Source organism: Cebus imitator, unplaced genomic scaffold, assembly GCF_001604975.1.
Source record: "Cebus imitator isolate Cc_AM_T3 unplaced genomic scaffold, Cebus_imitator-1.0 Scaffold311, whole genome shotgun sequence".
Lineage (NCBI taxonomy): Eukaryota > Metazoa > Chordata > Mammalia > Primates > Cebidae > Cebus > Cebus imitator.
Window position 1 is genome coordinate 780,270 of NW_016107626.1, and position 20,688 is coordinate 800,957.

General features: G+C 50.7%; 1 protein-coding gene across 4 annotated transcripts in view; it reads left to right on the forward strand.

Annotated features, from left to right (window-relative positions):
- Positions 1 to 20,688, forward strand: part of PHACTR3 (phosphatase and actin regulator 3) — a 258,465-nt gene that overhangs the window by 17,779 nt on the left and 219,998 nt on the right. Inside the window, exon 1 of one of the 4 annotated variants that reach the window (XM_017503447.2) lies at positions 8,885 to 9,454. The exons of 2 other annotated variants lie outside the window; for them this stretch is intronic. In XM_017503447.2, coding sequence (XP_017358936.1) covers positions 9,337 to 9,454 — 118 coding nt within the window. In that variant the 5' untranslated portion in view covers positions 8,885 to 9,336. Of the gene's footprint in view, positions 1 to 8,884; positions 9,455 to 10,731; positions 11,026 to 20,688 lie in introns of those variants that run through there. One more of the 4 variants, XM_017503448.2, reaches the window with a different exon arrangement.

Genomic DNA, 20,688 nt, shown 5'->3' on the forward strand with positions numbered 1-20,688 from the left:
TCAGACAGGTCTCACTCTGTTGCCCCAGGCTGGAGTGCAGTGACACAATCTTGGCTCACTGCAACCTCCACCTCCCAGATTCAAGCAATTCTCCTGGTTCAGTCTTCTGAGTAGCTGGGACTACAGGCATACACCACCATGCCTGACTAATTTTTGTGTGTGTATATTTTTAGTAGAGGCAGGGTTTTGCCATGTTGGCTGGTCTTGAACTTCTGACCTCAAAAGATCTGCCCACCTTGGTCTCCCAAAGTGCTGGGTTACAAGCATGAGCCACCATGTCTGGCTCTGGTTTTGAATATTCTGTAAATGAAATAAGATAGAACATAGTCTTCTTTATCTGAATATTGTGATACCTACCCAGATTTTTGTCTGGTTAATTTCACTGCTGTACGATATTTCATTGTGTAAATATAGCATGATTTAATTCCTCTTCAAGTTCTTTGGTTAAAAATTTCAAAACATGTTATTGTCTAATGATTATCTTTGGTTTGGAGGAGTTATTCTGTGTGTGGCACCTCTGGACATTGGCATGCACAGTTTGTGTGTCTGCTCAGCAAATTCCTCTGTGTCCTTCCAAGGTCTGCTCAGCAGGGCGGTGGTGTGTTTTTGCATCTGTTTTGTTTACTGCTAGATTGCCAGTACCTGATGCATAGCAGGTACTCAACAAATGTAGGTGACATGCCGGCACCAATGAAAGGCTATTTCCTGAAGCTTCCCTGAGCTTCCCAGCCTGACCAGTGGCTCCACATGTTCCTACCTCTCCATGTTGTGATGGTGCCCTTCATTGTCCCATCCAGGTTCTGGGCCCATCAGTTCTCCAGGGACCTTTAAGGATGCCAGGGCCCTAGGAAAGCGGTTGGTAGGCTCTAGCATAAGAAAACTGCAAAGTTGAGCTAACCGTCTAAGTGCTTGCAAGAAGTAGCCTCATGTCATAGACATGGCTTACCACTTCACCACGCAGGCTGGGCCAAGCCATCCCATGTCTGGCAGCATACAGGACAGGGCCTGGCATGGAGTCAGTGTTCAGTGCATGTTCGTTGAGGAAATGTCTGCTTTGTAAGCTGGGGTTGCTGGTAGCAATGTTGGTGGGCTGGAGAGGCCCGAGGAATGAGCTGGTGTCATGGAAAGTACGTGGGAGCTCTTTTCCGTCCTGTTGCTAACTCTTGTTAGACACCCTGTCTGAGCCTCAACTTCATTGTAAGAAGAGGATGATTATTCCAACCTCACAGGATTAGAAATCAATGCATGCAAGCTCCTTGGTAAGCTCTAGGCGCTGCAAAAATGCTGTCATCATTCATCTTGTTACCTGCTCCTCTTTCTCTCGTACTTCCTCCTCCTTCACCATCATCACCAAGTCAGTGACTTTCTGGGGGACCCAACACAAGCATGAGGTTCCTGCCTATGTGAGTTGCGGAATGTTTGATGCAATCATAGCCTGAGCTCTAGAGCAGAGGATGTGGGATCCAGTCCAGGCTTTGCAGGTTTGTGACCCGGGGCAAGTACTTAAGAACTTTGCCTCTCATTTTCCTAATTTGCTAAATGAGAAAATTACAGTTCTGCCTGATTTGGATAGTTTCAGCATTAGCTGCATCAATCATTGTAAAGTTTTTAGAACAGTGGCTGGCACATGGTAAGAGCTACATGTTAAGTAAATGAAAACCCAGCTATCAGAGGCCTGTGCCAGCAGGATGTTTGCTCCCTTTACAAGAGATCAGGAGGGAGACAGGTGCAAGGCCTCCTTCATCTGCTGTTAGCGTTTCATCCCCATGTGTGTCGCTGCAGGGCCGCAGGCTGGCTGCTGCAGTTCCAGGGCACTCCAGGGCAGGAAGCAGGAATGGAGTCAGGACTGCAAACTGCATCTGCAATGGTGACATATGCTTTTTCTCTATGTGGCTCTCTCTGTCTATTGGCAATCTTTCCCGGAGGCCCCTGATGCCCATTCCTCTCCTTTCATTAGCTAGAGTCAGGGCACACAGTATCCCTCCTTGCGTTCAGGAACCCAGGATGGAGGAAGAGTCACCTGGCAGTCTGTAGCTCTGTGCTGACAATATACAAGATGGGTCAGTGTCCCGTGACCCAAGTCTGCAGGAGCCAGCTGGGACTGCTTTCTGCCTTCCCTGCTGAAAGCCTCCCTGCCCCGGGTTGTGCTTCTCTGCTCTGTGTTATTCTGTCTCTGCTGCCTCATAGGCCCCTCTCCCAGTCACCTGGATGTGCTGGGGGCAGGGAAGGAGAATATCAAAGGGCAGATGGTCTTGCACCAAGGAACTTGTTGTTATGCTAACGGTGAAAGCATATTGAGGGTTCTGTGTGCTGTGTCAAATGCTTGAACCCTGTAAGGGAGGTTCTCCTCACTTACACGCTGAGGATCAGTGGGGCTGTGTGGCAAGTTGAAGGCCACACAGTCAGAAAATGTTGGGACCCGATCTGGGTCTGTGCCTGGGTCTGTGGCGCCTGCCCTAGACAGCTTGAGTGGACTTGACCCTAAGGAGGGCTGGGCACATCTCCAGGAAGCCATGGGATGCCCACAGCACATTCTTTCAGGGCAACTCTGGCTGCCAGTGCCTTTCAGGACAGAGGCCATGAATGGTGAAATCAGGGATTTGGGTCTAGAAGAGCTGGGTGTGTTGTTTTGAAAAAGCCTTGGTTGGCATTGCATTGAGCACCACTCTGGGTAGTCTTATGGTCACAGCTCTAGGTAGAGAGTCCCTCAAAGGTGCAGGAAGTGAGGTTCAAGGCTATGGCTTCAGCCAGGTCCAAGGACCACTCCCACCTGCAACTACTTTAGGTGTTGTTTTTCCAGGTGACCAGCAGAGGGCGCGGCTGCCCACCTTACGAACCTGGTCTCTGCCCGAGTGGTGGTTTTGCCTTCATCTTTTCTTTCCTTGGGTCCTGGAATTCCCACACTGGTGTTTTGCCTTCTTGTTTCTCTTTAGTTGGTTCCCTATGAATTTAGCCTGAGACGGTGACTTGAGCAGTTCTTCTTAAGCATTTGGAGTTTGCTGAATGAGTTCTTTTTACATTAAGGGTGAAGAAGGGTCCCGGGAGCCCCAGAAAAGAAACCAGATTTTCCTGGGATCTGAGGCAGCAGAGGGACAGTGACTCCCTCAGTCCCACAAAGCCTGGAGTCGGCTCAGGCCGGGGGGAGGCTGAGCCCTTGATCCTGGAGCAGAGCAGTTGCCTGACGAGGCTCCGCCATGCACATTCATTCATTTATTCATCAGAGGGTATGTCTGTGCTGGGAGACTACCACCTGCACATTCTTGGGTAAACGAACACAACAAAAGTCCCCATGCCTGTGGAGCTGACATTGCTACCATCCACGTCCTTGGCCCATCAGCTCTCCAGGGGCCTTCATGGCTGCCAGGGCCCCAGGAAAGCAGTTGGTAGACTCTAGCATAAGAAAACTGCCGAATAGAGCCAACCGTCTAAGTGCCTGCAAGAAGCCTGATGCCATGGTGGACTTCAGTTGACAACCCATTGCGATGCACTCTGGGTGCCTTTGAAGTGTGTCTGATTGGATTGGAATGGGTCCTTCAGAAGTTGGGTTTACCTGGAGCTGAAGCCCCACAGCGGGTGAGTCTCAGGAGAGCCACCACCAGGGTTGGTTTAACCCTTGCGCCTTCAGCCGTGGAAAGGCCATGATGGAGCTGTGAGCAAGCTCATCTGCAGCTGGTGCGAGCGTGTGCCCTTCCATTGCCTTCCCTGATGGAGCAGATGATGCCTGTGAGTGTTGATGGTTGCTGAGCCAGGGCAGCAGACTCTTCCACATCACCCCAAAGGCTGCTTGTCAAATGGGGCTCCCCCTCTTTTCTGCCTCATCCCTCCCTGATCTGATCCTCCCCGCCCAGGAAATACTATCGCACCCACCCTGCTGTCAATATCAGACTTGCCGATTACCTCGATTCTACTCCCTTATAACTGGTTAATTAGAAAGTAAAGAAAGAAACAAACAAACAAACCAAACAACCAACCAACCAGCCCCTGGATTCATCCTTGGCTTCCCTCTCTAGTCCCTGACAGCTCATCCATCCCAAACCTGCGGGAGCTGCCTTCAGAGGACGCTGAGTCCAGCCTGCTGGGTGCCTCTGCCTCTCCCTGCTGGGTCGGGCTGCTGCCACCATCCACTAGGATGATTTCCAGCCTCTTGGTTCATCCCGCTGCTTTCTCCTTTGCCCCATGGGTTCCTTCTCTAACGGCAGCCAGAAGGATGCTCTGGAGACCCACAACTGCCTCAGTGGCTTTCCACCATCCTTGGAACAAAATCAGGCTGTTTTGAGGCCCATGAGATATTGCATGGTCTGGGTCGTCCCCTCTCTGTGGCTGCAGACCTTTGCTCTGGCCTCTTTGCAGGGACTTCAGGGCTCCACGCTGCTCCCACCTCATGGCCTTTGCTCGGGCTGTTCCCTCTGCCCGGGTCATCCTTCCTCCCTCTCGTGTCTAGTTGGCTTCCACTTACCCTTGCACTTCCAGAGCATCGCTTCTTCAAAGCAGGCTCCCTCCCTGCTCCAGATGAGGCATCCTGCTCTGTGTGCTCGTGGAAATTAATTGATCCATTCATTCATATTAGTCAATCTTGTCTTCTGTGCAAGACCTCAAGCTCCACAAAGGCAGTGTGCAATTGTGTCTCGTTCATGGTGGTATTCCTGACAAAGTGCCTGTTCTGGCACAGAATAGATGCTTAGGAAATACTGGATGGATGGATGCATCCATTGGTCTGTACCTGGTTTAAGAATGAGATCAATTTGGGAGGTGTATGTGGGTGGAATTGGTCTTGGGGTACCCTTCCCTACCACTCCCGGATGAGTGGGGGCACTTCCTATGTGCACTGTGTGTTGGAGGGGATCTGCCATCTCTGAGCCACTTTTGCAGTGATGTGTTCCCTGGCTGCCCCTCAGCAGAGGAAACTGCCTTTGCCTTTGCGAGTTTGTAAGTTTTGAAGGGGCACTTGGGCGAACTGGACCGACTTTGTCCCGTCTTTGTGGTTCTTTAGTAAGTGGTGTTGGGTTATCATAGCTTCCCTGAGTCAAGAAATGGCTTTGAGTTTTCTGATCAAGGCGGGGGGAGGGGGGGAGGGCGGGGGCTCTCAATGAGCTTCTATCTGATCTGGAATCTGGGCAGGGACAGGAAGGGTTTCAGTGTGATTATGCCCACCAGAGCAAGAAGTGGAACCCAATTCTCCAAATTCAAAGCTCAGCCTAGTGCCTCTGTATGCTTTAAAAAAAATCAGCTTAAACAGTTTTGTTGAAAGAACTTACATACCATTAAGTTCACCCATTTAAAGTATAAAATTCAGTGGTTTTTAGTATATTTACAGAGTTATAAAAACTGTCACCATCATCTAATTTTAGAAGATTGAGAACATTTCTGGCACTCAGAGAGGAAACTCTGTACCCACCAGCAGCCAGCCCCTCTTCCCTCGGCATCCACAGATCTGCTTTCCGATTCGACGGACATTGCATGTGACTGGGTTTGTGTGGCGTGTGGCCTTTCATTACTGGCTTCTTTTACTTGCATCATGTTTTCCAGGTTTACCTGTGTTGTGGCGTGTGAGTGCGCCCTTCCATGTTTTCCAGGTTTCCAGGGTCACTTGCACTGTGGCGTGTGTCAATGTGTCCTTCCAAGTTTTCCAGGTTCACCTGCATTGTGGCGCATCTCAGTGCGTCCTTCCTTTTCATGGCTCTGTCCTAAAGTAAGAATGAACCGCATTTTATTTATCCATTTATCAGTCGGTGGACACTTAGATTGCAACTTTTTGGCCATAAGCTTTGTTGGTTCCAATAGGGTTTCTGCAGTGGCCTTCCAAATCCAACGCTTGGAGGGACAGTTGGTGACTTACACAAAAACCCACCTCCAGACAGGTGCCTTTCACGCACCGAGGGGGCCAGATCCTCACAGGGCTCAAGCCGGTCATGGTCTGGAGATGACTGATTTGAGCCGAAGTCTCAAGGCTGAAGTCTCTCCTGCAGGCAATTTACCCGGAGACCTTATTGTTTTCCATTGACCAGTAGAGGTGGGATTGCTATTTTTTTAAAAATTTAAATCTATTTTTAGTATGGAACACCTCAAAGCCAAAGAATAATATAATGAACAGCTCCATCTCTACCTACCTTTAACAAATCACAGTGTTTTGCTAAAATACATACTTTCAGAAATAAACCTGGTTGTATCTCATCTTCTGCTTCCCCACTCCACATGGGCTCCTGAGCCCAAACGCTAAATCCTATCCTTTGATATGTCTTTAACCCTCGTGCATGCACAGTTTGGTGGAGTAGGTGAATGGTGTGCAGTGTGGACCATCTGAAGGAACTAGAGATAATTTTTGGTGGTTGGTGGACAAGGCAGTAACATTGGCTTAGATAGAAAGTTCCTTCTGTTCTTTGTCCTTCTGGTAACATTAAAGAGGATGTCTCCATTCGGTGGCTGCCTGGGTGAACTCCTCTCTTACCTTTGGGCCCTTTTTAACCACACAGGAGCCAGCTCAGGCCAAGAGTGCATCAGCTGCTGAGCGCGTGCTCCTTGCTACCGAGGCCAGACAGCGAGGCTGTGCTCCACCCGTCCTACTGAAGGCTTCCTTTGACATGCGTGTTGACCACACGTGGAGATGCATCCTGTAATCCCAAGTATTCGGAAAGCTGAGGTGGGAGGCTTGCTTGAGCCCAGGAGTTTGAGGCTGTGGTGCACTATGATTGCTCCTGTGAGTAGCCACTGCACTCCAGCCTGGACAACACAGCAAAACTCTTTAAACAAACAAACAAAAAAAAAACAAAAGACAAAAAACAGAAAAAGAAAGAAAGAGAGAAAGAGAGGAAGGAAGGAAGGAAGTAGAGGGAGGGAGGGAGGAAGGAAGGAAGCTTGGAAGAGAGAGCTGAAAAATGCATTTAAGTGCAAATAATTGATTTAAAGACAAATCTTAAGGCAATGGGATGATAGGTTGTAAATAGGGAAGGCTAAAAAATGTAGGGGTGGTTGGCAAATGACAGACAGCTGGAGACCTCTGGCGTGTGCTTTCTCTTCCTCGTCCCCACCCACAGCCAGTCTCTGGCCTCCATCCCTTCCTGCCGCTCCCCACCATCTCCACTTGCCACAGCTGGGTCAGCTGCAGGCTTCCTTCCAATAGAACTCAATTGTCTCAGATGTTCGCTCACCCAGACTCGGGACGGGCCCATGGCATGGTTGGGGGCAAGGATTCAGAAACCTTCCCGTGGGGCTGTACTCAGTGTGTCAGGAGAACCCCAGGGGCTTGGAGTGGGAGGTGTTGAAGACCCACTTGGAGAGACCCTGGGCCAGGAGCATTGGCTGTGGCCCAGCTCTTCCACATGCTGGCTTGTGACCTGGGCAAGGGTGCTGACCTCTTGAAGTTGCCCTCATCTCAAAAGTGGAGACCACAGTAGCTCCCACCTCCCAGGGCAGTTGTAGGAAGTAATCATGCAAAATGCCCAGTCCAAGGCTAGCAGGGCATATCACCATCCAGCCAGCACATTTTTATGTGGATAAAACGTATCTAGTCCTGGCAGTTTCCCACCAGTTTCCTCTTTGTTTCATGATCTTGATTGCCAATTGTAATTAAATGATTATTTGGGCATCTTATTAGTTTGTTGGTGACCATTCTTCTTTCCCAGAAGACTCAAGGGGTTGGGGCGTCTCTGTGTTTGTGCACTGCTAGGTCCCTAATGCCTGGTGTGCTGCCTGGCACACACTTGATTCTGCACATAGTGTGAATGAATGAATGAGTCCTTTCTTTGGAGGCGATGGATGCTGCTGAAATAACCGCTGCTGAGAGCTCAAAGCTCTGTATGGAGTGAACATCATTTTATTCCCCCACCCCCATCCCGCTCAGTTCTGTCCTTGGCACTTAACCGGGGTTTCGTCCACACTGCCAGCACTCACCCTGCACTCCCAGGCTCTGCTGTGGGTGCTAATCTGATGGGGACAGCCTAACAGAAGGCTCTGCCCCTAGCAGGAGGGCCCTCGGTGAGCAACTCTGCCCCTCATATCCAGCACCTGCAAAGCAGACCCAGAGCAGGGCTGCCCCATGGGGTTGAGAAATTGAAATGGGGGTGTCCTCCCATAGGTGTCTCTTCGACCCTTGAATCCTGAAATCTGTTGAAATGCCTCCTCCTCTGGGCACCTTCCAGGACCAGGCCAGGTGACAGCCCCATTACGGCCTCTTCTCTACCCCTCTCCTGGACTTTCTTCCTTCCCTGCCCTGGCTTGGGAAGCAGCAGCTGCCTGCCTGTGTTCGCCCCACACCACCGCCGGGGTTGTGAGAATCGCTCCTTAGCACCCTGGAGGACACCTCTGTGAGTGGCTGCCCTAGGGGGTGTCGCCTCCCTTGCCTGGCCCCTCAGCTCCCTAGGGGCGTCTGAGAAGACGGCTCATTGGAAAGGGCCCATGCCCTCCTCCCTCTTCCTCCCGCTCAGGGAGGAAGTAGGGGCTGAGGGGGTCGGAGTGTCGGGGTGCCCGGTAGGCCCAGGCCAGATGGCTGCGGGGAGGAAGCCTCAGGTTGCTCCCCGTGGTGCCGGGGTGGGCGCGTCAGCACCCACTGGCCTCCGAGTCCCAGCAGAGGAAGGACCAGGGAAACCAGCTGCCTGCAGCTGCTGGGGAAATTAGGGGCCCTCAGGGTTCCCTTTCCTCGGGGAGGGGAGGAAGCGGGACTAGGAAGCTTTCTTGCTTGTAGAGCGCAGCTGGGTGGGGTGGGCGGCTCCTAATCCTCCGTCCAGCCCCGCCTCCCCTACCCCAGCGCGTGGTCCAGGTATGTACGACCCCTCCCTGTGGCCACGCGCCTTCTCACGCCCCTCTCCCGTGACGTCATGCTCCTCTCGCACGGCATGATGGGAGAATCCTAATGTTTTCCAACAGATGCTCCAAGAACAGCTTTCAGATTAAAGCAATCGCAAGAGCAAAGATTCTTCCTTTTTCCTTTTTCTCCGGGGGGGTGGGGGGTGGGGTGGGGGGAGGGAGCGCCCCCAGACATTCCAGGACATCACCCCCTGCCCCAAGCACGCAATAAACACTGACAAGAAAAAGTTTTTATTTCCTGGTTCAACTTTTTTTTTTTCTGGAATATAGACTGAAGAATGGGAATAAACACGAATAAATAACAAAGCGAGGCCGCGCACGCCGGGATGCGCCTGGCTGCAGCCGGCGAGGCTATTGTCTCCCCGCCCTGACGCCAGCTCCGGCGTCTTTTTTCAGCTCTTTTCCTTTCCCGGCCCTTTTTAAATTTTCTGTTTTAAAAAGACGCCCCCTCCAGCCCCCTCGCCGGTGACCTTGGCCGTCTCGGATGCTCTGATTCCACGCGGCTCGCTCTAACTTGTCCCCGCGCCGGCCGGGCCCATGGCCGCGTCGGAGGACGGGAGCGGCTGCCTCGTGTCGCGGGGCCGCTCGCAGAGTGACCCCAGCGTCCTCACCGACTCCTCGGCCACCTCCTCCGCGGACGCCGGGGAGAATCCAGGTAACGGGCTGGGCGGCGGCGGCGGGCGGGGTCGGGGAGGCCTGAGGCAGGTGGCGCTGGGAGCAGGACCTCGCGGGGCTCCGCGCCCCGCCTGCATTCGGGAGCCGCCACAGGACCCGGCGCTCGGCCCCGTGGTTCCTATCCCCAGCCGTGCAGGGCTGGGGCGCCTCAGAGCCCTTTGTCCATAAAGCGCTGATTTCCTGGGTAGAGCCCGGCGCTGCAGCCTCCCCTCCTCGCCGGCTGGCGAGCTCTGCAGTCCCCTGGAAGGGGGCTTCCCTTCCTCGGGTGCTGGCCGGCTGGGGGAAGACAGGCAGACCCGTGGCCGCCTCCGCCCAGCGCTGGTTCCGGGCTCTTCCCTCCCTCCCCACTCCGGGCCCCAGCTCCGGTGATCCCCGCTTGGGCATCCGCTCTGAGAGGGCAGCTCTCCGCAGCTGAGGCCACAGCGCTGAGGGCTTCCACTGGCCGCCTGACTCCAGCGGGGCCTGGCGCACCTGGGCACGCCCGACCCCCGGACAGGTGTGCTGGGCAGAGCCACCGGCAGGGAGAGGAAGGGCGTGCGCCAGGACAGAGCCCGGTTTCGTGACAGTGTGTGGACTCTGTCCACTCTTCCACCCCCAAGGCAGCGTTGATTGTTTAGGCGATAAACCGGTCACAAAGGCATCTATAGGGCTTGATTGATTACTTTCCAGAGAGGAAGAAAGGCCTAATAAAGCAGGAGGGGGGTGGGCTCTGTGCGCCTGTCACCATGGAGACGCAGGAAGCAAAGTGATCATTAAAACCTCTCTCCACCAGAAGGCAATTTTCACTTCACAGGGAGAAGTCTGGGCTTCTGAAATGTAGGGTTCAAAAAAAGAACGAAAGCTGGTGTTTTGGTATCAAGCCACAGGACTCAGTTTTGTATCTTAGAGAAGCACAATTCCTTCGTAGATTCTGTTTTGATAACAAGTTGCTTTGCCTGCCTTTGAAGACTTATTCTCTCTAAATGCAAAGAGCCCAAATGGGGACTTGATCATGTTAAATGGTGGGCATCAAAGTAGAGATAATCCCTGGGGCCCGGGTGAAGGCTGGCTTTGTGGGGAGGGATTCCTTCACTGAACACATCAGAGCTTCCTGATAAACTGCCTGCAAGGACCCATTACAGGCAGCTGTGTGGGCACTGGAGCCCCCATTAGAAAATTTAAACAATAAACCCATGCAAATCCGGAAGATTTCTTTGTTAGAACAATTGACACTGTGTCACTTGGTCAAACTGAGGTTCCAGCCTGAAGAAATCTCTGACTTTTCTCTATCTGGGAGGGCAGGTTAATTTCCTTAGAGTTTCAAGCAGAGGCTGCCATGGCAGACCCTTAAGGCTTTAATTAATCCTTTTATTAGGAATGTGTGATTCAGCCTTCAGCCCTCCATGATGGATTGCCTTTCTCTGGGTTGGAGAGGCCAATCCTCCACTGTTCCAATCATGGAAGTTGAGTAGCTCTTCATGAGAATCCTTCTCAGCTCCTTTTGTCTCCCTGGCAGTAAAAGGAAGCAAACTTGAAATGGAAATTATGGAGGACTTGGCTTTTTGGCTGTCTGTGAGTTTATGCCTCTGTGGGTGGGAACGGAGGGTTGGGCAGGTGGTGCTGGTCCATGAGGGAAGGAGGAGGAAGGGCTGGGGTGTCTGTGATTAAGTTATGTGTGGGAGGGCGCAGGCTTGAGATCTCCTCTGGTGCAACTGGTCAAAATGGGACCCAGGGAGCAGATGCCAGAGGTGAAAAGTCTAAAATATGTGCAACTCTGTGAGCAGTAGAAGCGTACTAAAAAGCACCAAACAATTAAGTATTTACGGATTGTGTGGAGCCGACTGTGTTTCTTTCTGTTCTGGCAGAAAGAGAATCAGAATCATCAAGTTGGAAGGGATGTAGGAACTTGAGGCAGGAAGGGTGGACTCAGGGAGTATTTTCCGTACGCACCTTGCCTAGCTGGCCTGGTGTGTGCTTGCATACCTCTTTTGATGGTGTACACAATTCTTTCTGATGTAGTGCATGCTTGTCTTTGGGCAGATCTGTTTAAGAATTTTTTCCAATGGTTCCAAAGGGTCTGGTACCCATCAGTCCTGATGGGATCTTCTGCTGCATGTTACTCAGTGCTTTCAGAGACCCTAAGGTTTTAGGTATTGAAACAACCTCAGTCAGTTCTTGAAGAGTCTCAGCCCTTCACCTGCTCTCCCTAGATGGCCTCCCTCATTTGTCCACCTGCTGCTTTAATGTAAGATTCCTGAAAATTGAACCTAGAGTTCCAGCCGTGGAATAACCTCACACAGAGTAAAGTAGAAGAGCTGTCTCCTCCCATCTAAATTCTATAATTTCATGAAAGAGTCCAAGGTTGTGTTTACCCTTTCCCCTGCAAAGGCATTTTTAATACATCAATATTCCCTTTGCAAGGACTCGAAACATTCTTAGAAAGGTGAACTATGCTTTGACACCTCTTTTTCCCATTCTCCTGAGGTTACCCCTGCTGTGAATTGAGCAGCATCCTTTGGATTGCTCCCAATGTTTTATGTACTTGTGTTGCTTGGGAAATGGCACACGGGGATGTGCTGGACTCACAGTTTCTCCATGGGTGGTTGTACTCCACACTGGGTCTTGGAGATCTTGCCTCAATGCAGTATCTGTCTCCCTTTCTCTTTTAGCAGCCTCACAGGATGCGAAGGAACAGATTTTCAGTTTAGCCATCAGATATTTGTTTCCAGTTCTTACCCACTTCAGGCAACACAGCTGTAATTACCCGAGCACAGACTGCCTTGTGCTCACCTGAGAATTTCCTCTTGGGATGTTGAGGCCGGCCACAGGGGACCCACATATTTTATTTTAATGATATTGCACCCTCCTAGAAAATGTACGAATTCACACTCTTTCCGTAATCTATGAGAGTGCCCTTTCTCCAAACCCTTGCCAACACCTGAGATCATCAATCTATTTTTCTCTAGCATGAAGGGTGACAAATCGTTTCTTGTTGTGTCAATTTGCAGTTCTCTGATTGCTAGTGAGCATCAGTGTCTTTTTGTGGCCTTATTAGTGCATTAAATCTCCCCATGGCCAGGTCTGTGGCCATGGACTACGGGATGAAATATTTCCCCTAGGGCTGACCTTCCCGCTGCTCTCACCACTGCTTAGTTAACGCGCCCATCTGCATCTTCCCAATGTGCCTCTCTGTAAATGCGCAGACTATGCCCATGAGCATGGTTAGGTGCTCTACCAAAATAAAAATGTAATCAAAGGTATGGAAGCATCCCCTGATCTTTCCTCCTTTGAAGGAGCCATGGTCACAAGAAGTTTTGCTTCCTCTTCTTCCAGCTGCTCTCAGGCTCTGGAAATGGGCTTCTGCCTCTGACATGTCCTGGGGCCAGCCCTGGCATCAGCCCCATCACAATGGTGGCCTCCTTCTTGTCGGGTCCTAGGCTGCCTCCTGGACCTTCCTCAATATGATCCTACCACTGCTCCTCACCAGCCATTCCCTGTCCCTTGGCTGTCGCTGCCTTGCTCTGTCCTGGCTCCATACCTCTCCAGCTCCATTCTCCAAACTCCCTGGCTCCGAGCTCCAGACCTTTGTGTCCTGCTGGCTCCTTCCAGTCCCCCAGGCCTGTGCCCCACCCCAGTGAGCTCTGATCTCATTTCTGATTTGCTCCTGGCACCAACACCACCTGGGGTTCTTGTTAGTTTTATTCTCTGAGGACTGTTCCTTCTGGACTGGGACCCTCCTGAGGACAGAGAGCTTGACTGCCACCCGCAGTGCTGTACCCCTGAGTTCAGCACAGAGTTCATATGCAGGAGATTTTCAGTAAGCATTCTTAGGACGAATGGGCACAAGCCCCAGGTGCTGGTGTCTCAACCCATGTGGCGGTGCCTGTCCAGGCAACTGGTCACTCCTGCCAGCTGGATGGGGCCAGAGAGGGGCTTGGAGGGTGAATGAGGAGGAGCCAGCACCTTCGTCCTTCCACAGGGCCGGATCCAGGGCTGCTTTACCGCCTGGAGAAGGAGAAGACTCTCTGAGCATCCTCCCCTACCCCGAGCTATACACAGATGCTCAGACACATTCCCCAGGCTCTAGGCTCAGGGCATCTCATGCTGGCCCCCTCCTCCTTCATGCCGCTCTGCCTGCAGGCAGGTGTGGGCTTGTGCTGATGGCTGCTTCCTTCATTACCTGCGCACCTTCAACACCAGGCTCTGCTCTTGACACTTCCCTCTCCCATGGTCCCAGGTCCTGCCAGCCACTGGCCTTCTGGAGCCCACCCACTTGTTTCTCCCACCCCCACCCCCACCCGAGTTTAGCTCCTACCTTCCGTTTCCTGGACAACCTCAACCCTGAGTCTTGGTTCTCTTCCTCTTACCAGTTTCCTGCAGAACAGGATGTTTCCAAAATGCAAATCTGGTCTAGTGTCTCTGTTGCCTCAAACCCTGTAATACTGCCCTGTCTGGGCGTGGGAGAGGGCAGGGGCAGGAGCCTCTTGTGTCTGTACTGTGGCTCTTTCTAGCTTCCTTCTTTGAATGTTCTCTTATTCTAGAGTCCTGGGATCTGGGGGTCTCCCTCTGGCCCCTTGTAGAGTGTCTACATGGCTTAATTAGCAGTAGAACTATGCAGTAATCACCTTGTCAGCTTCTTCAGGGTTATTAAAAACATAGAAGCTAGATGCCTAAAAAAATACCAAGTTTGAGAATGTAGAGTTTTTTTTCTGATTATAAAAGCATTGCCTGTTCATTATAGAAGCTGGATGCCCTAAAACTCCTTTTCCCAGCTGGGCGTGGTGGCTCACACTTGTAATCCCAGTACTTTCAGAGGCCAAGGTGGGCAGATTGCTTGGGCACAGGAGTTTGAGACCAGCCCGGGCAGCATAGTGAAGCCCTCTCTCTATAAAAAATACAAAAAGCCGGGTATGGTGGTGTGCGCCTATAGTCCCAGCCACTCGGGGGACTGAGCGTGGAGGATCGCTTGAGCTGGGAAAGCAGAGGTGGCAGGGAGCCAACATCATGCCACTGCCCTCCAGCCTGGGTGACAGAGGTACACCCTGCCTTGAAAGAGAAAAAAATTCCTCATCTCTGTCCCTTCCCACCCTAACACCACACAGAAGCCAATGACTGTGGACCCTGTTGTCTTTAGGGCCTGCCTAAGTACCAGGTGGAGCTGTTAGCATTGGAACAGCAGACGTGAGGAAGTCAGACCCAGGGGCACCCTCCAGCCTCACCTGCCTCCCTCCTCATCACTGGAGCCTCCTTGGCACTCTTGGAGATGATCTCATTTGTTTATTAGACAAACTTGTTTATGGTCTAATATAGTAGCCACTAGCTACATGTGGCAATTTAAATCTAAATAAAATATTCTGTTTCCTCAGTTGTACTAGCCACATTTCAAGTGTGCAGGAAACACATGCAGCTGTGGCTGCCATACTGGATAGTGCAGATCTAGAACATTCCATCCCTGCCGACAGTTGTGTTGGGCAGTGCTGCTTGGACTGTAAGCTCCATGAGGGCAGGGCCTTGTCTGTGGTCTTCTTGGCTGTGCCACCAGTGCTGGCACTGTGCTAACACCTGGTAGTTCCCCAGTGAATGCTGATGGTGTGGATGTGCCAGAGTGATTGGTGTGGTCCTGAGCTCTCCTGCAGGAAGGGACCCTCAGCCTCCCAAGTCTCCTCATCAAATCCTCTGAAGGGGGGGTACCCAGCAGAGATAATTTCCTGTCCACACAGGACTCGTTTCTTTCAATTCAGGGAGGTTTCCCAGAGAACCTGCGATGTGGCATGCTTGGCTCTTGCCAGAAGGGCCTCTATGGCCGAGAGAACAATCAGCCGCAAGGAGATTTTCCCCTGGAGCTAAATAAATGGGTCCAAGTCCCGACTCAGCCATGGACAAGGTGTGTGACCTTGGGCAAGTCACTTTACCTCTCTGAATCTCAGTTTCCTTTCATGTAAAATGATGATCATTACTGTCCTTAAGTTCAGAGTGAGTGAGGATAAGTGAGCTGTTAACAATGACTAATTTCTGAGATGCAGCTTTAGGAGGCAGACACCTCCCACAACATTCTCCATTCCCCTTGAGGAAATTCCATCTTTTTTAACAAAGTCATGGCGACAGTGACCACAGTGATTCATGCGGCAGGGAGGGGGAAGAGAAGCAGCCTGCAGGTCCACCCCAGCCCTGCTCTGTGTCTGGCTGAGCTGGTCAGCCTGTCCCAGCTCTGTGAAATGTAAGAGGACTGATCTGGCTAGGGGCCAGGCAGAAGTCATGGGCGCAGAGCAGCTTCAGGCACCAGGGCCATTCCCAAAATGGCAGAGGAAAGAGGAGGAGGGTGCGGGTTCCTGCTCCGATTCTGGGCTTTGGGCCGGCTGTGGCTCTAACAGGCTTTTCCCTGACGCTTTCCCACTCTTGCCTTTTGTGGAGGCTGTGCCTCCCCATTCCTGCCTCCCTCTCCAGCCCCAGGTTCAACCCAGCCTCAGATGCTGCTCCTCAGCTCCCTTCCTGCCTCCCTAGCTCATGACTGGAAATCTCCTAGAGTCCTCCCACCTTCACAAGTCATTCCCTCTGGTCTGATAATTATGGGAGAGGACGCTGGTTGTCTTGAAATGGGATTTGAATGTTTATTTTGGGGGGATTATTTTACTCTGATGAGTTTGTTTCCGTTGCAAATGTATCTTTAGGGAAGGTGCTTTGTAGGGGTGGGCACCTGTCTGGAATGACACACGTGAGCCATGTTAATGCTAGTCCTGTGGCATGGCCAAAGCATGCCGGATGGGTCGGCGCAGAGAGTGGGTGTGTCCCGGGCCCTCCCCAGGGCTTCAGCTAGGGCAGCATTTGTGGATGGATGTGAAATGACACAGGAACAGAGGCAAAAAGAAGAAGTTTGACTATAACCAAGAATATTAGATAGTTTGAGACTTTTTGTTATTGAATTTGAGATCCGGATTCTATTCCATGCACTAGAAAACTGTTCCGCACAGGGCACCACACTGCAGGGTCTGCAGGACCAGCACTCCTGCCTTGGGAGGGTCAGCATGCATGCCAGCCAGGGCAGAGCTGCTTCTCACCACGTGGAAATGTGGGCACAGGCTGGCGAGATCACCCGGGTTTGTTTTTGTTTTTTTCCCCTTAGATGAAGTCTCTCTCTGTTGCTCAGGCTGGAGTGCAGTAGCATGATCTTGGCTCACTGTAACCTCTACCTGCTGGGTTCAAGCAATTCTCCTGCCTCAGCCTCTTGAGTAGCTGGGACTACAGGTGTGTGCCACCGTGCCCGGCTGGTTTTTTGTATTTTTAGTTGAGACAGGGTTTCACCATGCTGATCAGGATGGTCTTGAATTCCTGACCTCGTGGTCCATCTGCCTTGGCCCCTTAAAGTGCTGGAATTACAGGTGTGAGCCCCACCAACCATCCTGTTTTAAGAGCAACACTGGGAATCCAGATTTTGAGATGTGTATTTGGTTTTTGTGTTGCTATAAAGAAATACCTGAGACTGGGTAATTTATAAAGGAAAAGATGTTAAATGGGCTCACGGTTCTGCAGGCTGTACAGGGAGCATGGTGCCAGCATCTGCACCTCCTCAGGCCTCAGGAAGCTTCCAATTATGGCAGAAGGCAAAACAGGAGCCAGTCCATCACACAGCAAGAATGGAAGCAAGAGACGGATCAGGGAGGGAGCTGTTGTGACCTTTTAAACAACCAGGTCTTTGTGAACTGTCAGAGCCAGAACTCCTTCAGCACCAAGGGGAGGGCAGCAGGCCATTCATGAGAAATCCACCCCCATGAATGAAACCCCTCCCACCAGGCCCTACTTCCAACATTAGGGATTCCATTTCAACATGGGATTTGGAGGGACAGACATTCAAACCCTATCAGATGTGATTTTTAAATATTGCAAGTTTATCTAATAGGGACTGGGTTGACTTTACATAATAGAAAACCTAAATAACACGGGCTTAAGAAGATAAAGGTTTTCCTTCCACCGGAAGTCCAGACAGCATGATGGCTTCCCTGTTGTAGGGTGGAATGCTCAGTGATTTTCTGACTGATTTCTGGTTACGACATAGTTGCTTCACCTCCAGCAAGAAGTACATTTTCTGGGCAGGACAAAGAGGATAGCGAGAGGCATGGGACTGTCCATCTGCCGAGTTTGACATTGCCTTCTGGGAGCCCTGCCCAGTGACACCCACTTATACCCCTTTGCCTGAGGGCATCAAATGGCTACAGCTGCCAGGGAGCCTGGGAAGTATAGCTGTTTCTTTTTTGTTTGTTTGAGATAGGTGTATTGCTACTAACAAGAGCAGGTTCAGAGGAAGGGGAGAACGGGAATGACTATCAGGTAGTGAACTACAGTCTCTGCCATATCAACTTAAAAAAAGCACCATGTGGCCGGGTACGGTGGCTCACAACTGTAATCCCGGCACTTTGGGAGGTCGAGGTGGGTGCATCATGAGGTCAGGAGTTCAAGACCAGCCTGGCCAAGACGATGAAACCCGATCTCTATTAAAAATACAAAAATTAGCTGAGTGGGGTGGTGGGTTCCTGTAATCTCAGTTACTTGGGGTGGGGTGGGGGCTGAGGCAGAGAATTACTTGCACCCAGAAGGCAGAGGTTGCAGTGAGCCAAGATCTTACCATTGCACTCCAGCCTGGGTGACAGAGCAAGACTCTATCTTAAGGAAAAAAAAAGCACCATGTGACCAAAACAAAACATGTCTGGGAGCTGCATGTGGCCTGTAGTTGCCCTTTCAAACCTCGGATAGAAAGAATCTCATGGGAAGACTGAAGCAGTTTTTATGTTTTGTGCCATTACTAAGAAATTAAAGGTTTAACTAAGATGTGTTATCGAAACTTAAACATAATGTCTATTTGAATTTTATTTAACAATATGAATCCAGGGAACAAGAGAGGCAGGGTCACTGTTCCTCACAGAGCCCATCATCTGGTCAGTGATCAATGGCTGGAGTGAAAATATTGTCAACCCTTGTTATAAAAGGAGCCATCATACTTCCTTTTATTGAATATTCCTCTAAACCCTTGAGGTGGGGTCAGAAAGCTAGGGGGCTGAGTAAGCAGCCCGGGGTCACATTTCTATAAAGGGGTGGCTTGAAGACGAGCTTGAATCCAAGTGAGTCTGAGGCCCGGCCCACCCCTATCTGCACCACCCAGCTTCCGCCTCCCTCATCCTGCACTTAATGGAAAGTGGTCCTCTGTCCTTTGCATGCAATAGAAGCATGTGTTTCACCCACATTCCTGGCTCCAGACATCTAGCTGACAGATGTATACATACCTGTAGTCACAAAAACACACAGAGACAGATGTACTCTTTCATTTCCCAGTTCATTTAACCAAAATGGCCACCGGGACAAGATTTATTTATTGAAAGTCAGGCAAGGTGATGGCAGAGAATCAGCTGTCTGCGGAGTTGTTGAAGGTCCTGCCTTTAATGGGCTGGGGTTCATGTTCCTGTTTGTTAAAGCAAGTTGTTAGGATGGGTAGCTTGGCAGCGCACCTTATCTAATGGGCACGATGTCTGTAGAATTTGACATTGATTAGTTGGCAGGCACGAAATGAATCTGCCCTGCACTGAGAGAACAGGAGCTATGGCTCTATGACTTAAGAAATATATTTATTATACATACCATGCTCTTGTTTGTAATACACCCCTTTTAAAAATCACCGTTGGTCTTGCAGTACTCTTCCTAATGAGTTGTATTGTTATTGCGTTACTTTTTGGTTCCATTACCTCTTGAAAGTTTGTATTCATAGGTAGAAGAAATTGTTGCCTGATTGTAATCACTAGCTCCAGGATTTCAGTGAAGTCAGGAAGATATGCCAAAAATGGTCTTTCTGCCTCCCTTTGGCAGGAAGGCATTGTCTTAGGCAGCCTTACTTCTGGGCTAACTGTGTTTCTTGAGTCAAGTGGTTGTTGACCTTGGCACATTTATTGGCTGGGTCTTTTGTACAAAACTCTTGAGATCCGATGACCTCCATGGTGTCAGGACTGTCTTGTCACCTGTTTTTCTGGGGTCTGCCTGGCCCCTGCCCCACATTCTTTATTTTCTTGTTATACTCTATGTACAACCAGAGATACAGGTTCTCCATCGAGAGGGGTCCTATAGAAGTGTTCTTTCCAATCAAGCTTATTTACATAAAAAAAGAACATGACTTAAAAATATTAATAATGTAGTGGTGGCAATACACTGAAATATGGAAAGAAACCATGAACGTAGTGCTTGGAAGACACAGGCATGCCAAAACCCACAAGGCCGGTGTACAGGTTTCAGTGAAATAGGGGAATGCTGTTGTCAATTGCCATCTTGGTCTTGTGGCCCGGTCATGATTGCTTATCTATCTGCTGGTGTGTTAAGTGCTACAGTGTGCACGGAGCATGGTGTGCGGGTGAGGTAAAGAGGTGTGGTGCACCCGGGAAGCTCGTGGTCTGGCTAGGGGCATAACATTTTCACAAGTAAAATGACGGCACGCATAAGTAATAAGTGCCGGACCTCTCAAACTTGCCCCCTTCTGTGCTGTGTCGCATTCATTCTCTGCCAGGTGTCACATGCTTCTGCAAAAGCAATCTCCAGACCCCATTGAGCTTTCAGTCATTGGGTTTCTGAAGGTTGGCTGGGTTGATGGTCCAGGCTGGCTCTTCTCTATGCATCTCTTATCCTTCTTGGCCTGCGGTCTAAACCAGCAGTGTCTGTCTTGTGCAGTGGTGAAGATACGTGGGACCTCTCAGGGTCTAGGCTGGAAACCTTTACTTATGCTGATTCTGTTAGCCTATTGGCAAACTTCAGGTCAAAGGGAGGGAAATATGCTTGACCCCTTTGGTGAGGGGAGCAGGAAAGTCATATGTAGACACAGGTGAGGTGGGGAATTGGGGCCAGTCTTGTAATCTACAGACTTATTTCCCTATGTAGTCTGTGGGCTCCTAAAGTCGGAACCATCTTGGAAGCTCTTGCCACCTCTAATATGGTGCTGCCTTGACATTGGAAGCCAACAGACAAGGTCTTGGGGTTCTTGCAGATACGTGGACTCTGGTGTCAGACTGCCTGGGTTCAGTGTGTGGCTTTGGAAGACTTACCTAACATCTCTGATCTGCAGTTTTCTCATCTGCAGAATGAGGATTACTTCACTTATATTAACACCTCCTTAGACGGGCAGTCATGCTGCTGAGATGAGATGATTTCTGTAAAGCCTTTAGCACACTGCCTGGGACACAGGAAGATCCTGGTCACCATGAACCAGCA